General features: G+C 30.8%; 1 protein-coding gene and 1 long non-coding RNA gene across 3 annotated transcripts; one reads left to right on the top strand and one right to left on the bottom strand.

Annotated features, from left to right (window-relative positions):
* Positions 1-12171: 12171 nt before the first annotated feature.
* Positions 12172-15768, bottom strand: LOC101249130 (uncharacterized). 2 transcript variants are annotated; one of them, XR_011214538.1, is made up of 5 exons: positions 15496-15739; positions 14577-14811; positions 12646-14092; positions 12464-12554; positions 12172-12366 (listed from the first exon to the last, which is right to left on the bottom strand). It is a non-coding gene; the product is annotated as an uncharacterized lncRNA (long non-coding RNA). The 2 variants fall into 2 exon arrangements; XR_002026792.3 differs by lacking the exon at positions 12646-14092 and having other exon boundaries at positions 12464-12509; positions 15496-15768.
* A 1285-nt stretch (positions 15769-17053) lies between these two features.
* On the top strand, positions 17054-18364 carry LOC101249413 (tetrahydroberberine oxidase-like). Its single transcript, XM_019212145.3, has one exon. It carries the CDS (start codon positions 17054-17056, stop codon positions 18362-18364), a length of 1311 nt encoding a protein of 436 aa, XP_019067690.3.

An 18364-nucleotide genomic window follows, 5' to 3' on the forward strand; every position in this document is an offset into this window, starting at 1 on the left:
TTGTAAAGAGTATTCATTTTCTAGCTAGACGCCTTGTTTATTTGGTTTCTTGATAGGTACCGTGGTTGATGCTCACCCATTGGTTCTACATTGTGTAGGTTACGATCCCAGACCGGTGTGACCATCTTCTTCTTCTCATATTCGAGGCTCGTTGAAGCACTTGAGAGGAAGCTTCTTGTCATCCTAGTGGGCCCTCGTTTTCGTTTCTTGAAGTTTGTTCTAGTTGAGAAACAAAGATTCAGACTTGTATTTATCTTTCTAATTATCTATTTAATTAGTGGTTTATACATGCTACAATCAGGTTTTGGGGGTATTGTTTAGAATGAGTAAGTTTTTCGCCTTTGTCTTCTTATTGCTTTATACTTCCATATTTCTTTCATTTTTGTTGGATCGAGACTGACTTGTCTTTGTGGAAAAAGACAAGTGCTATCACGTTCATTTTTGGATCATGACACCCAACATCTTGCCTAACGTCTCATACTCACATAAAAAATATCGAGACCCTCACCTATATATGTAAACCCAAAAGTATCTTCTAGGGTTTATGAAATTGACGAAAATACTATATAATGAAACATTCTCCATTTCTTGACCAAAGTCAACTCTTTCAACAAAAAAACCTCCATAGGGGGAAACTCATCCAAAAGCTTTTTTGATCACCTTGGGAATCATGCCATCCATCCTAACACACCAAATACACAGATACAAGCTACGAGAAGGGTAAAAACATGAGAGTAAACAAATGAATGCGGTATTCATTTAGTCTTAGTTGCTTATCATAGTTGTAGGTTGACATTGGTTATGCTTAGTGTTCATTTAAATAGTTACTTTGGATAAAGATTGAGATCTTTAAATTACTCTTTTAGTTGCTTGTTTATTCACAATTTCCTTCATTTCCTTAGTAGTGATGATCATATTATGAAATAATATTTTAGTAAGTCCGAATATTATTAGGCCCGAGGCCTTAGTTGGAACCAACTATATTTCAGGTAGTTTTCTATGCTCTGGAAGCAAGGTAATTCTGATTACGTATATTTGGTTATTTAAATGTTATTGTTTGGATACTGGTGATGACTTGCACTGTATAGATACTCATTTTTACGTATTTTGTGATATGATCATAGAAATTGTATAAATGATTATGAACTTTTTACATTTAAAATGGTTTTGATGAGAGTCATACCTCCTTTACCACTTGATAAATATATATTTTTAGATTAAAAAGCATCGAAGATTGTGCTTATTATTTACTTGATTGGTCAAAGAGATTGCAAATTGTTTTTATACTGGTGTGATTTTCGATGTATCTTTGATATCATGATAGAGAAGATGTGTATTAGTTATGAAGCACTTGGATCTGGACCAGACAATATACCAATTTCTTGAGTCCTCTATGGATCTCTATCTGTGTGACCCATTGAGAAAGAGGATGGTTGTTCACATGGGTACTACCCAGTATAAATGGGTAGAAGGTAGGTGTACATTCTTGGTTACGTGTCACTTAATATTGATGGAGGTATTGATTTTTATTGCATATATATATGCTTCTATTACCTTATAATTGGTAGTTGTTTGTTGTTGTGTACCTTTCAGATTTATAGGGGTTCGGTTAGATTATTATTGATTATGATTGTGTTGTTTGTGATAATATGATGGTTGATTTATATGATCGACTTATCACCACTTTGTATCCATCGATATTGATGCTTTTAGACTAAGTTGGATTGGATTGACCTATTAATTGTTATGATGTTTTGTGGTGGATATGGTTAGTATTATCCTCGATAAATTTATTTTTGTGGAATAATCTTGTTGTGGTTAGGTAATTGGGATAGAGCCTCCAAGTATTTTTCTTTGCCTTAGTTACCTGCATCTTTTATCATATGTTCCTTTATCTCATATCACTTTTATTTGTGTTATCTTTTATTTAGTGCTTGTAATGTATATTCCTTCTCTAACTACTATTTTATGTTTGCTTTATTTTTGGAGCTCAGTCGATCTATGCCTACTAAATACCACATGTTAGGTACTCATACTATACTTATGCACCCTACAAATCATATAGTACGATTTCTCGTCATGGACATGTGCTTGTGCGAAGAAGTTGTGGATCGCAGACTTGGAGTGAGTTTCTAATGTTCAGAGTTAACTTTCTCCAAAAAAATTTTCCGGATGGATTAGTATTTATTTTTTATTCGAAGACAGTTCTATATATTTGTACCTATCTTGCACTCTTTTAGTAGCTCGACTACCGAATGATATGGGGCTGTATTATGTATATTTTGATTCTCTCTCCTTATTTTATTTTGATATTTGTTCTTTGCTTTTTGTATATATTTTTTTGTGTGATAGCATGTTACTGTTGGTTCTGGAATATGGGTTCGCCTTACCTATCGATTGGGTGTCAGTAAGTATCATCAAGATCCGAGATTTCAGATCATGACATCAGTTTTTTTTAAATGCAAAAAGAAATAATTTACTCCCTCCGTCTCATTTTGTACGAGCTACTCACAAAGGTTTAGAAGGAAATGAAGATTTTTAAAACTTGTGGTCTAAAATGAGTAATAGATATTTGTGTAAATATAAATCATTTCAGTTTGTGTAAAATATGCATTTTAAAGTTAAATTCTTACTTAATATAACAATTTGTCACTCTTTTTAGACAGACTAAAAAGAAAAGTAAGTCAAATAAACTGGGACATAGAGAATACAATATAAATAACTTTTGTAAATCTTGTGATTTTAAATTAAATTGTGTATAATCTATCAAAAAAATGGAATATGTGTAATACGAAAACATGTCATGTTATTGTCGTTGAATTGTTATAATTCGTTCAACAAAGCCAATGGATTTCTTCAATCGCGTGGCACATAATAAAGATAAATTATATTTAATCTTGTGCTATAATTATATTAATGAGACTGTATACATAAATTAAGTTAAATTACAAACATAAATTTATACTAATAAGAATAGATGATTTAATTTGCTTAGTAACTCCATGCGATACCATATCACAATATGGTATCGTGAGATGGAATCAGCGTTTGTACATGCGATTTTACGCTGGTTTCATCAAATGAGATTTGATTCAATATTCTTGAAGAAATCATTATGAGAATTCCCTATCATAATTTGAGATATTTTAATACAAAAAATAATCCACAAGTCTATATTTTATTAAAACAACTCCACATTTTATCTAGTAATCATTTATTTTATATGTAAATAAAATTTATAATGGCATCGTTACTTTTTTAAATTTATTATTTTCACCGACATAAAATTTATCATTCTCACTAACATATAGTCACTTTAACTCACACCAACCGACTGTTGAGTAATATTAATGACTAGAACACTATAATTTATGTTCATTTTTTATTGAATTAAAGTTTAATGAATTTAATTAGATGAAACAGTTACTTAAGTGGAGAACAAAAAGCAATGTAATAATATATATGTGATTTTATAAATTTTTGTTCATTTGGTAAGAATGGATAAAAAATTGAGGATATTTTAATAATTTTACAACTAATGAGATTCTTATGTTTATAAGAAAATATACAACATCAAAATTTCATATCACATGTCCAAACAAAACTTCAATATTATCTCATAATTTCATATCATGATTCCATGTAATGATAGCATATCAGATGACCAAATGGCCCTAAATCATCTATACAACATTGGGTTTAAAGTTGTAATATATAAGCACAATTTGTCAATGTAAAATGTTGATCAATTTAATTTTTTCACCCTTCGAAAGTGTATTATATGTCAGATAAAATTAGAAATACATAATATCTATATAATAGCAAATTTTAAAATTAAAATAATTTGTTCATATATGTTACTCTATGTTATTAAAATTGTGATATTAAGAAGTAAGAAACTTGAAGAACATTTAAGAAATTCGTGTAAAATTAAAATTAATAAATGTATTTTTTTGATGCAAGATAATGATGTTTATAAGATTGTGACCTGCTCTCAAAATAAAACAAAAAAATATTGTGCCATCAGCAAGGTTTTAAACAGCAGAACTATTGGGTTGAAAATTAGCACCCTTAACCATTGCGCCAAAGGAAGAGTTTATATCAAGTGTGTTTAACATTAAATATATAATCCTCAATTCAGAATTTGACCTAAATAGATGGTGTAATTTTTTGGTGAAAAGTGTTTAATTTAACTATCTTTGGATTGTTATGGCTTTGCCCCTGCTAATTAGTAATACCTCAACAAAACCAACTAAAATTGTGATAGCAGTAATATTATTGCTTCATCCTTAACTAGATTTTAAATTTGAATTTGACTAAAAATGTTTTTATTAAAATACCGTTATCGAATAAACTCTGCGGTGCGAAAACCAACAAAAAAGTAACTAGAGTAAATTGAAAGGATACTAACGTATCAATTGGGAAAACACTTTTGTCTCACAAAGAACAAGAGGAGAGGACTTTTGTCACTTCATTTGTTGGAAGTATTAGTCTAATATGCATGTGGTTGGAAACATGTTTATGTGTTGAATATTTCACTCCATCAATACCCACAAATTCTCTGTCTCTACTTCAAATATATTTCTGGTTGAAAAAACAAAAGTTCCAATTAAATTTCCAGTTGAAAAAAGAAAAGGTTTCATGATATTTCTGTTTGAAAAAAGAAAAAAGGTTCCATTATATTTCTAGCACATGGGTAAAGCAATCTAGGATAACTATTCTCGCACCGACAAGAATTAGTCACGTTTAGTATTGGTATCATTTTAATTTATTATATTTTATTTGTTCGTTTTTATTAATTATTGTTTAACTTGGTATACCTATTAAAAAATAATTATTAATATAAGTACTTTACTAGACTATCTCAATTAAATGATGTTTAATATTAAGTCCTATAAAATAATTCAAAAAATAAATATTTAATATTAAGGGTAAAATATAGAATAAAAATAACGACTTTTTTTTTTAAATATGTCAAAAATGACAAGTAATATAAAAGGAAAAAGTAATTAATTAATGATGAATCAAGATGATAAATAATACACATGTATAATATATGGTATATCTATTGCGTTAGAAGTAAAACATTTTTGTTGGATCTTTCACATTTATGTGATATTTCATTGTCATTCATGATTAAATTGATTAAAAGTTCTCTTTGTTAATAGTATGATCTAAATGCTCATTCATATGATGCTATTCATTGAATTATCATTAAATGTGGTGGGATCCATTTGAACTATACTTATGGTCAGTTCCCTCAACTTTTTCCTTATTTTTTTTTGTTTTAAGGCGGAACTCATCGATAGTCTCTGAAAGTTAGCTTTGACATCAATTTTTACTTAGACATTTTAATTAGAGACTATCGATAGTCTCTAATTTAAAGTGGAGTGTAGAACATAGGTAATTTATTTATATATTTTTGTGGAAAAATTAGTTGCTTATTAATAATTTATTTTAAATTTTTTTTTTTACTCAAATACCACATGTCAACTTTTAATTAGTCATCATGTCACGTCATCCACAAGTGCATTATACACACTTCATAATTTTAGTTGATTGACACAATGAATCTCTACTTGAGGTGTTTAAAATGAACAAAGTCTACTTGAGGTGTCTAAGTGAAAATTGATGTCAACTTTATGGGGCTGTCAATGAGTTCAACTTTTTTTTTAAATTAATAAAACACGTTATGACAATTTATTTATGAAATGTTCAAGATTGGAATTGGTCCTAAATATTCTTTTAAAATGAAATATTATTAATTCAGATTGAAAATACATTTATAAAATAATATTTTTAAAGTGTTATATTGCATTAAAAAAGTTATAAATATTAAGATCTAATTAATGGTCTGGTATGATTTATAATATGTTAATTACAAATATTATATAGTAGAAATAATAATAAAATAATTAAAAAGTAAAATAAAAAGTATGAATAGTAATTTTTCAATCCTCAATTTAAATGAAGAATAGCGAGTGAAACAAATAATTATTGGAGAGAACATTCTCTATTTTACTCTCCAAATATAGAGAATATAGAGTGAAATAAAGATATTCAATCATTGATAAATATGATCTTTAAAATGAAATTATAATTAAAAATAAATAATATTCTTTTTTTAAAAAATAAAAATAATATCATATAAAGTAAATGAAAAAGTCAATAAACTCTTTATGCTTAGGAGAAAATTTATCGTGATCGAAAAACATCTTCCTCTAATATATTATATTTTGATTAATAATAATTAATATTCTTTCAAAAAAATTAAAAACATATCATATACAATAAAATGAAAAAGTGAATAGACTCCTTATGCTTCGGAGAGAATTTATCATGAGTGAAAGCATCTTCCTCTACTATATTATATTTTTAAGTAATTGAGATTTAAAAAATTAATTAAAAAATTAATAGTATATAAAATTTATAACATTGAAAATTAAATGAAAAATAAAGGCAAAAAGGTCTGATAGACCTACTTGTATATGTTTGTATTGTGAATCCTTTTACTTAACCTTTCACCAATCAAACCTTTAAACTCAATAAAAAAAATTAGTTTAAGCCCCTCTTACCATGTGTGTAATTCACTCTTCTTTGAATAGATGACATGTCAAATTCAGTCATTAAAATTAATAATAATCATTATTTTCTTTACTAATTGTTATTTAAAAAATTATTAACTAAATTTATTAAATAAAATAAATTAATAAGAATTTATTTATTTCATAAAAGTAAATCAGGCTCCTCTTCTCCGACCTTCACAACCAGCAATCATAAGCAACACTCCACCAGCTGCGACTAAAGCTGGCAAACGGACCGGTTTTTGGCCGGTCCGATCCGGTTCCAATCCGTTTTCCGTACCGGTCCGTCCGGTACCGATTGAATCAGTAAGGAACCGATCTTTTAGTATACAGTACCGGTTCCTGGACAGGTTCCTGGTTTTTTATCCGGTTGAACCGGTTAGGTAAGAATCGGTTCCGGACCGGTCCGACCAGGTAAGAACCGGTTTAGTCAGTTTTTTAATTTTTTTTAAGGTTACCATTTTATATGACCATTGGGCCCTTCTAGCCGTTGGGCTGGGGCCCAAAACGGTCAAATATGACCCCCATCCCCTTCTAACCCATTTACACTATAAATATACCATTTTTTTCCATTTTAAATCACAAATTCAATACTTATACAATCTTAACAATCTCTCAAAGTCTCAATTATAAATCTCTCATAAATTATAATTATTATATTGTGATATTGAGTTGGAGTTTGAATTTCGGAAGCTACAATAGGCATCTATCAAATCCGGCTTTGGTTATACGTCTACTTTTACGTAGACGTTTGGTACATTCGTTCCAACTATCAACTTTAATTTTTATTTGTTTATTAATTTAGTTGTTTTATCTCTTTTATTATATTATTTTACTTGTTTTTCTCATAATATTTAATTGTTTTAAATTTTAACATGAATTCTGAAAAAAATAGTGGTAAAAGACTAATATCAGAATTTTTTTTAAAAAAAGGAGGAGTAAGTAGTTCTTGTTCTAAAAATTTGTCACCTAGATATATATTTAATACTAATGATTATACTTGTGTTAATGAAACTTTTTTTACGTCACCAAGACCTATTGAATTTAATTCTGAAAATGAAGTAGATCATGAGTCTTTAAATAGACATTATACTAATTTTGAAGAAGAATTAGAAGAAGAAGTAGAAATAAATGAGGAAGATGAAGAGACCCCTACCCCGACTAGTCCGGTTACCGAAGTTCCCTCTTTACCTACTTTTTCAAATGTCGCCGTCGTACGTGTTAAAAGATCGTTAGTATGGAAATTTTTTATACAAAAAGAGGAGAAAACTATTGTTACGTGCACTAAATGTAAATTGGTAATGAAACATGTAACTACGGGTACACAAGGGGGAACAGGACGACTAAGAACACATTTACGAAAGTGTAATAAAGAATTTGCTCGTCTAGATGATATAGAAAGAGCTAATAGAAATGGAACACCCATACCCGAAAGTTCTATGGGTGTTGGAGGTTCTAATATGGTTCAAGGTGTATTAAATATGTCTAACCCGGCTAGTCAAATCACACACCGCACGTATAGTAAAGAAAAAGATCGTAGAGAATTAGCTAAAATGGTTGCTGTTTGTGGTTTACCTTTTTCATTTCCTTCTTATCCTGGTTTTGTTCATTATATTCGAGAATTATATAACCTAGATTATGAAGGTATTCCAAGAAATACAATTAAAAGTGATCTTTTTAAATATCAAAAAGAATATTCTCATTTTCTTTGTTGTTTATTTGCTTATTATGATGGTAGATTATCTATTACTTCTGATATGGGACGTAGTCCTAATGGTAACGATTATTTTACACTTACTGTCCATTGGATTGACCATGAATGGAACATGCAAAAACGAATATTAGCGTATACATATGTTGAAGAAACTAAAACCGGTTCTTATATAGCAGCAAAAGTAGGCTCTATTTTACAATATTATGGAATATGTGATAAAATAATGAGTGTCACTTTAGATAATGCTTCTAATAATTTAAGAGCTGTTGATTATTTAAAAATTAGACTTTGTCCAATTGATAATGGTTGTTTTCATATTAAGTGTGCCGCACATGTTTATAATTTAATAGTAAAAGATGGTATTTCTCAATTTGGAGTTTCTTGTGAAAAAATTAGACTTGCTTGTAATTGGATTGTTAAAGCTAAAGTAAAAGCTAGAATTACTGAATTTAAAAATCGTTGTAATGAATGTGGACTTGCATATAGAAAAATTCGAAAAGAAATATGCACTAGATGGAATTCTTTATTTGAAATGCTTCAAGTTGCTTATGTTTATCAAGAACCGCTACAATTAGTTTTTAATGCTCATAATGCGGATCCGAGTTTAAGAATTGTCTTTGAAGATTGGCAAAATACAAAAGAACTGATTGATTTTTTAAATATTTTTTATAAAGCAACAAATGCATGTTCTGGTCAATATTATCCTACTATTTCTTCTGTTTTAGTAAATATTTGTGCTATTTCAATTGAATTTGCTAAATATAAAGGAAAAGAACATTTTAAAGATTCAATTGCTTTTATGATTGAAAAATTCAAAAAATATTTTTTCTCTATTCCTCAAATCTATTTGACTGCTACTACTTTCAACCAAAATTATAAATTAAGAGGTGTTGAAAGAATGGTTGAAAAGATTTATAAAAATTTAGAAATTAAAGATAATGAAATTTTTAGTGTTGAACAATGTAAAAGTAACATGTATACAAAAGTTAGAGATTCATATAATGCATATAAAGTTATGGAAAAAATATTCCAATAGTTGAACTTCATCTTCTAAGCCTAAAAGTGATGATACAGATGATATGATGGATGAATATCTTGAGCTTGAAAGTGATGAAACTAATAATGATTTTGATTTATATTTCAACCAGGCACGGGAAAAGATTAGGCGTGAAGAAGGAGAACTTCAACCTCGAATATTAAATTGGTGGAAGAATCGAGAAAATCAATTTCCGACCCTTTCTCGGATTGTTCGAGATGTGCTAGTGATTCAAGCATCATCAGTCTCTTCGGAGCAAGCCTTTAGTGCGACGAGATTTATGATTGGAGATCATCGATATTCATTAGCAAAGGACAATTTGGAAATATCGGTGTTATTTCGAGATTGGGTCAATGCCGAAAGAAGAAACACCGAACTACCACTATTAAGTAGCCATATAGAAGACCAAATAGATGAAATATTTGGTGAGAATAGTAATGATGGTATGGAAGCAATGGAAGAAGAACGACAAATGCCAATTCCAAAAAATATTTCTTTTCAAATGATACAAAATTTACAAAAAGAATTTAAAAAAGATGCAATTGTTAGTATAATAATTACTATTCAATTCCTCCTAAATTATGTACTCTTATTCTCTTTCTAATATTTGTATTGTATAATTTATTTATTTGAATAAATATACGGCTATTCGCCTTTATTTTCTTTTATATTAGTCTCTTCTATTTAATTCATGTCATTTTATAAATTTAATTTTTAATTATTTTAATAAAAAATTATATTAAAACTTTAAATTCAATATAAACTTTAAAGTTTAAATTTAATTTCAAACTTTAAATTCAATATAAAGTTTAAAAAAATTTAAATTCAATTTTAAACTTAAGTTCAATATAAAACTTTAAATTCAATTTTAAACTTTAAATTCAATATAAACTTTAAAGTATAAATTTAATTTCAAACTTATATAAACTTTAAAGTTTTCAATTGAAGTTTTAATATAATTATATGATATTATATAATAATTAAAATAATTAAAATTAAAAAAAATAAAAATACCGGATGAACCGGTAAGACCCGGTTCCAAACCGTTCAAACCCGGTTCCAAACCGGTTACTAACGAACCGGGCGGAACAAGGTGATTTTTCCGATAAATCCGGTCCGATAAAATCCGTTATCGGTAAGAAAATTCGGTAAGAAAAATTCGGTACCGGTTCGATTACCGATAAAACTGGTCATGTTGACTCGGTCCTGTCCGTTTGCCAGCCTTAGCTGCGACCAAAAAACCTTTCGTCGTCGTGGTCAGCTCCTCGTGTAGTCTCCTTCCTAGTTCTCCCTTTCACTATTTTTTTTCTCCACATCACTAACGATCCTCTACGAACCATCGGAAATGACGTCTCCTCTCCATCCTCTTAGTGTACTAACAAACTTCATCTCCTCCCATTCCACCGAAAAGGGGTCAGCCGTTGCCTCTCTCCCTCTCACACCACTGCAAAACGGCAAGCACCACCATGAAAAAAACGCTTCTTCCACCCTCCACTGATAAAACCCGTGAAATCTGACGTCACGAAAGTGTCAATGTCAAGATCAGCTAAAGAAGATAACGACAGGGCGTGGAGAACAAAGAAAAATGGGGTTGGGGCAGCAATGGGGTGGGGGTGGGGTGGCTTAAAAAAAAAGGTGGTGTGGGAAAGTTTTTTCCTTTTTAAATTTATTATTTTCTTTTCTTATAATTTTAATAATTTAAAATTAAAAGTAAAAATTAAAAGTATCACGTTCACTTGTTTTAACAGGCATGTGATTACACTCTCTTGCCAACTCATCTATATTAATGTCACATAAGGATGGTCAATGGTTAGAGGGTCTTAATATGTTGTGTTTTATTGAGTATACGAGTTCAGTTGACAAAATATTAAATAGAAGAGTGCACAATATAAACTCGTACAAGTATAAGGGTCCACCAAACCATTTCGTCAAAAATTAAATTATGCATAACTTTGTCGTAATATTTTGTATATAAATTTTTAGGCAAATTATGGAAATCACATACTTTAAAGGCAAAATTACAATCTATCCCTTAAAAGTTTATAATTACAAAAATTCATCAAACGGATACATTGATGGAGGGCCTGGATATATTAATGGCCAAGAAATTAAAGCGTTGATACATTAAAAAGAGGGTCGGATACATGTGCTGATACATTAAAAAGAGGGTCGGATACATTAATGGAGGAACTGAATACATTAATGGCCAAAAAATCAAAATGATGAAACACTTAAAAGAAGATCGGATGCATGCGCTGATACATTAAAAAGAGAGTCAGATACATTAATAGCATTTTTACTTAAAAAAAAGAGGAATTTTGGAGTTTGGTGAAACTTACAGGGGATAATGGTAATAAGTAAACTAAAAGATGAAATATCTGTAATTATTCCTAAATTTTTATAATATTGGGCCCGTAATCCATATTAATACCGTCATTTTTTCTAGTATTTTGATAAAATTAAGTCCTTATTATTGTTAATTTTGGGTCAGACTCTTTCCCTAATAAGCATATTATTTCTATTGTTCTTAAACACACTCTTTTCATGATAAAATATCATAACCCAAAACTATAGACCATTGCGATTAGGCCTGGGCGTTCGATCGGTTCTGTTCGTAAATATCGATTCGGTTTTTCGATTTGGCCTAATATGAAATCGAAATAAATTCGATTTGATTCGATTATTATAAATTTAGTTTGGTTTATTTCGGTTTGATTTAACCAAATTTAATACAAAAAATGGTAAAACGGCCATCGTGATAACTAAATATCGACTCAATCGATAATAATAAAAAAAACTATGAAAAGTCAAGACAACATCACAACAACACTAGAAAGTTCAACAAATTTGTGTCCATCACTAAAATAGAGTTAGTTACAAACTAAAGTCATCATTATCTAGATCATTGCAACTTCCAGCAATAAAGAGATTTAGAAAACCAACAAAACATCGCTGCAACTTGCAACCTCCATTGCAATAGCTCCCAAGTTCTAGCAGATAGCAACCAAGAAAATGACAAAACATTGATGGACCTGCGAGAAAACAGAACTGTTCAGACAAATGATCTACATTTCATAATAGAATATATAAAACTATCAAGCAAGTTATGTAAATAAGTTCTTTACTTACTCGTTACTGCACATCACTAGTTGATAGTTGAACTTACAAGCTGCAACTATATATCAATTATACTAGATTCAGTCCCACTACAAACAAAAATCTAAAAAAATATGAAAGAATTTGTTAGTTGTTAAGAAACACAAGTAACAAAATTAATTTCAATATAGTTAATACAAATATCAAATTCTTACCAAGTTCAAGTTGTTCAAGATACTCTAAATCTTCCTCAATATTGATTGAAAAATACTCACTTCTAAGTCAATCTTGAACACAAATAAGCGATTGCACAATTTTAGGAGTTAATGAACTCCTAAAGGGATCAAAAACACGACCTCCAGTGCTGAATGCACATTCTGATGCGACACTTGAAATGGGAATGGCTAGCACATCACGAACCATCTCCGCGAGAATAGGAAATCTCGGCTCATTAACATTCCACCACATTAATATATCAAAGTCATCACTATCTGACTCAATATCTTCCGCAAGATATCTTTCCATTTCTGATTTATTAGCTGAACTTCCACTAACTTCTTTATGCTTCTCAAATTGTTGTTTTGTTCTCAATCTTCCTCTATTTACAAAGTTGCCACAACCACTCACACTAGATATACTTGATGAATTGTCAGATGAAGTGGGTGAATATGGTACATGTAAAGAGCTTTTTGGGGATTTCTTGACATAATATTCAAACAGTTTGTTCATGTATTTTTTCACTTCTGAACATAGATTTTCCCCAACTTCTTTTCCAAGCATATCCACAATTGAAAATGGAACATAATCAAGCTTGTTACGGGGATCCAACACAGATGAAATAAAGATCATCTTGTTCATATTTTGTGGTTCACCCAAATACTTTTTGAAATTTTCATTCATACTTCCCACCATTTCTTTCAAATTACGATCTTCATTTGTCATTATCTCTTTCAAAATAAGATTAAGTTCAGCAATTTCAACAAAGTGTGTATTGCTAGTGACATAATTAGAACCAGAAACCTTCAAAGTAAGTACATAAAAGTTTCAAGAAATTTCACCATTGACCTCACATTTTTCCAGTCAACACTTGAAAGAATATTTGCAGTAGTTCCATCTTCAACACTAAATTCATCTTCAACACTAGTTCCATCTTCAACACTAGTTCTATCTTTGTTTTCAGAAGAATCAGAACCAAAGGTACGAAAATGATTCAAGTATCCAATATCATAAAAACTATATCTTTCAAATGCAAGCTCAAAATGTTGTGCTATATCAAGCATCGAAATATGTAGAGTTCCACCAAGTAGGAACATCTAAACATAATGATTTCATAGAAGTTATCAATTCAGATTCACAACATTCTTTAAACTTTCTAAGTATTGTGGGAGATTGTTTAATGTATTTCACGGCTTGTCTCACTAGCTTGACAGACTTACCAATTTCCTTCAACCCATCTTGCACAATAAGATTAAGGATATGTGCCATACACCACACATGAAGATGGTCACCATCCATAATGTTAGTTCTCCAATTGCTCAATTCTTAAGACATTTCTTTCACAGTAACATCATTAGAGCTAGCATTATCAACTGTAATAGTAAACACATTATTCTAACCCCATTCAAGCAAGCAATTAGTAATGCAAGCCGCCATATCCACGCCCTTATGACAAGAAATAGGACAAAAAGTTATTATTCTTTATGCAAAATCCAATTTCTATCTATAAAAAGGGCTGTCAAACACATGTAGTTTATTTTTTGTATAGAGGTCCAAGTATCTGTTGTAAGACAAACTCTTGGACGTGCTTCTTTGAAAACCTTCTTCAAAAGTCTTTTTTCTTCAAGGTATAGTTCATAACAATCTCTCGTCACAATTCTATGAGAAAGAATACGAAATTGCGGCATTGTAACTCTCATGAAGTTTTTAAAACCCTCTTTCTCAACAAAACTAAATGGTAGCTCGTCAATAATTCTCATTTTGGCTAAAGCTTTCCTACTTTGTGCTTGGTCAAATTTTCAAGTGCTAATGACCCCTTCCTTTGCTCCCGTTGAAGATGGTAGAAAATTAATTAGATTTTGACCTTTATCTACGGTGACACGAGGAAATTTAGGACATGTTCTCATACGAGTATTCATTGATAACGTACCATTAGATGATGTAGAAGCTGCATAAACTTTTGCACAATACTTGCATTTGGCTTTACTAGCTCCATTTTCATCGGTGAACTTTTCAAAATGCTTTCAACAATTAGGTCTAGGTTCCATGGTTTTTCTTTTCTTTGAAGTATCAACATCAACTTCAACCTCACTGGGAGATGAGGTGTAAGGTATGCTCTCATTTGAAGCTCCACTTTCACTTCCCTTACTTCCAGTTTGTGCCATCTATACAAAAGTGAAACAAACAACAAGAACAACAATCAACAAAGTTACAAGGATCAGGATTTCGGCATCTTGATACATTACTTCTCCATATTTGGATTAAAATAAATCATTGGTTTTTTCCCCTTTCAATAACTTAGTTCACGCATATTATAAATACACCACCCTCTCATAATAATAAATTGACTATGTACTTGGTGGCATACTAATTGAAGAGGGATATATCTACAATTAATTAGTAGTATAAGTTATATTTTTTTAAAATGTTCAAAAAATAAAAAAAGACATATTTTGAGTGTCACTAGGAGTAATATATATGTTCAAGAAAAATAATACCTTTTTTATATTTTGATGTACTTTTACGTTTCCCCTTATCATTAATGACATATTTTATAGTAAAAAATATAATAACATGTCTAAAATTACACAGTTGAAGCAGAAATAGATTCACAATTTCAAAATTGAAGTTTATAAAAGATTTAGGTAAATTAATACTACAATAATGATTTGTTTTAAATTTTTCTCCATATTTGGATTTGGCAACAACCTTGGAATTCTATTTTAAGAGGAATTTTGAAGAAGCCGTTATTTGTGGAAGTTTGGCACATGGTTATCTTCTTTCTTTCACTACTACTATTATTATTATTTATATTTTGGATGTGTTTTATAAAGGCATAAGAAACTTACGAGTGATGAAAACGAGAGATGAGAGTTGAGAGATGAATAAGAGTGGTGGCTATGGGCCTGTGGCACGCCGGCGGGCGGCGACCGACGACTGGCGAGTGCTGGTGGCGGCGGCGACAACTGGCGGCGTGACGGACGGACGACGGTCGACGATAGAGGGTAGGTCGGTGGCGGTGGACGTGTTTGGTGTTTCAAAGAAGAAGGTTTCACTTTCAGACTTCACTGTTAATTTAGGGATTTATTATTTAGGAAAATTGGCTTGGGGCTTGGGTAATTGGGTTATGGGTATTTGGGTTAGGATTTAAGAATTTGAATAGTTGGGCTTGGGATGAGTAATAGGAATTTATGTAGTTGGGCTTGGGAGGATTAGGATTTAGGAATGGGTTATGGGGTAACAACAAATAACAATTATGTATATATATATATATATATATATATATATATAATTTCGGTTTTTCGGTTAATCGAATTTTTAAATCTAAAAACCGAAAACAGAACCAAAATACCAAAATATTAAAACTCAAAATCGAAACCGATCGAAATAATCGAAACCGAAATTAAAAATAATTCGGTTCGATCAGTTTTTTCGATTTGAACCATATTATGCCCAGACCTAATTGCGGTAACATCAATAGTACGTTGATTGTGTGCCTATGTCATCTTTTAACAATCGTCTACTATTTATTAATTGGATAAAGGATAAATATATCTTCGAATTATTTAAAATGATATGCAGATACCTTCCGTCATATTTTTGGTATAATAGTGTCTCTATTGTCCAAAAATTAGAACATATATACCCTTTATACTAACTGACGTACACGTGTCATAATCTTATCCAACGATCCAATATCAAATTGATGGATAAGATTGTGCCACGTTCCCTATTTAGTCTTCCGTTAAATTGAAGGGCATATGTGCTCTAATTTTTGGACGGTAGGAGCACCAATGTCCCAAAAATATGACAGAGGGTATCAGTTTACTATTATGATAGTTGAAGGGTATATTTGTCATTTTTTCTTTATTAATTCATGCACGCAACACACGCAAAAAAAAAAAATTAATGGAATTCCAGGTTCAGTCTTAATACCCCAAATCAAAAGCAACAAACAATCCAAAAAAAATTAAAAGATTAGCATTAATTTTAACTTAAGGTTATTTGAATTAATGGGATTAGCTAGGTTCAATGAAAGTATTAACTTTTGTTTAGATAACTTAACAGTTACACAGTATAAAAAAATTAAAAATTCAAACTGAAAAAGGAAACAAGGAACAACTTTTTTTTAAAAGAAAAATGGTCACTCTTGATTCAATATTATTGTTTGTCCTATTTTTTCTTCCTTACATAGTCACCTGTCGTGATGTTACCAATTTATATGGATTATGTCTCTCTAATGAATCTGACAATCAACCACACAATAATATTATTCATACTGTATGGTCAAAAAACTACAAATCTATTCTTGAATCATCTATACACAATGCTAGGTTCAATAATTCCAATGTACCAAAACCATACTATATAATTGTGCCACAAAATAAAGAGCAAGTGAGAGGAGCTATGATTTGTTGCAAAAAAATAGGATTTGAGAGTAGAATTAGAAGTGGTGGACATGACTATGAAGGTCTTTCATTCATTTCTTACAAACCTTATTGTCTAATTGACCTATCTAGTCTCCGAAAAATCGATATCGACGTAGAAGAAAAGACTGCATGGGTAGAAGCTGGAGCTACAATAGGGGAACTTTACTACAACATTGGTAATAAGAGTAGAACTTTAGGTTTCCCAGCAGGAACTTGTCCCTCAGTAGGTGTTGGAGGTCATATAAGTGGTGGTGGACAAGGACCTTTGATGAGAAAACACGGCCTCGCAGCAGATAACGTGCTCGATGCCACCATCATCAACGTTAATGGAACGATTCTCGATAGGAGAGGCATGGGAGAAGACCTATTTTGGGCTATCAGAGGTGGTGGAGCAGCTAGTTTTGGGGTGGTTCTATCTTGGAAGTTACAACTAGTCGAGGTACCACCCGTGGTCACTCTCTTCACCGTTGCTCGAACTCAGGAGGAAGGTGCTACTAAGCTTGTGAAAAAATGGCAAAAACTAGTAATGGAATTCCCTAAGGAGCTTTTCCTAAGAATAAACATAAACCCTAAAAAGGACTCTTTAGGGAGACCATCGATACTAGCTTCATTTAACTCGTTGTATCTAGGAAAGAAGAGTCATCTTCGGAGACTAATGAGAAAGAAATTCCCAGAATTGAAGTTAAAGTCTAAAGATTGTGAAGAGATGAGCTGGATAAATTCAACAATAAGGATAGATAGTTATAGAAAAGATTCAAGAATTGAAGATTTATTAGAAAGGAATAAAGAAAAGAAACTTACATTTTATAAAACAAAATCAGACTATGTGACAAAACCTCTATCAGAAAAGGCATTACAAGGATTATGGGATGTGTTCAAAAGTACAGGAGATGGACTTTTGATTTTGACTCCTCATGGTGGAAAAATGAGTGAAATATTAGATGATGCAATTCCATTTCCACATAGAAAAGGAGTTTTGTATAACCTACAATATTTTGCACTATGGCATCATCTTAATCTAACTGTAGAAAAGATAAAGTTTGATTGGGTTAATGGTGTTTATGATTACATGGGGAAGTTTGTTTCAAGCCCAAGAACAGCATATCTAAATACAAGGGATTTGGAATTGGGAAGAACACTAATTGGAAATGAGAAATACTCACAAGCGCAGAGTTGGGGTGAAATGTATTTCAAAAGAAATTTTGAGAAATTGGCTAGGGTCAAATATAGTGTTGACCCAACAAATTACTTCAGAAATGAGCAAAGTATCCCACCTCTTGCTCCATAA

The sequence above is a fragment of the Solanum lycopersicum genome, chromosome 2, assembly GCF_036512215.1.
Source record: "Solanum lycopersicum chromosome 2, SLM_r2.1".
Taxonomy (NCBI): domain Eukaryota; kingdom Viridiplantae; phylum Streptophyta; class Magnoliopsida; order Solanales; family Solanaceae; genus Solanum; species Solanum lycopersicum.

Coding starts and splice junctions, on each gene's coding strand:
- LOC101249413 (XM_019212145.3), top strand. CDS start 17,054: ATGATTTGTTGCAAAAAAATAGGATTTGAGAGTAGAATTAGAAGTGGT.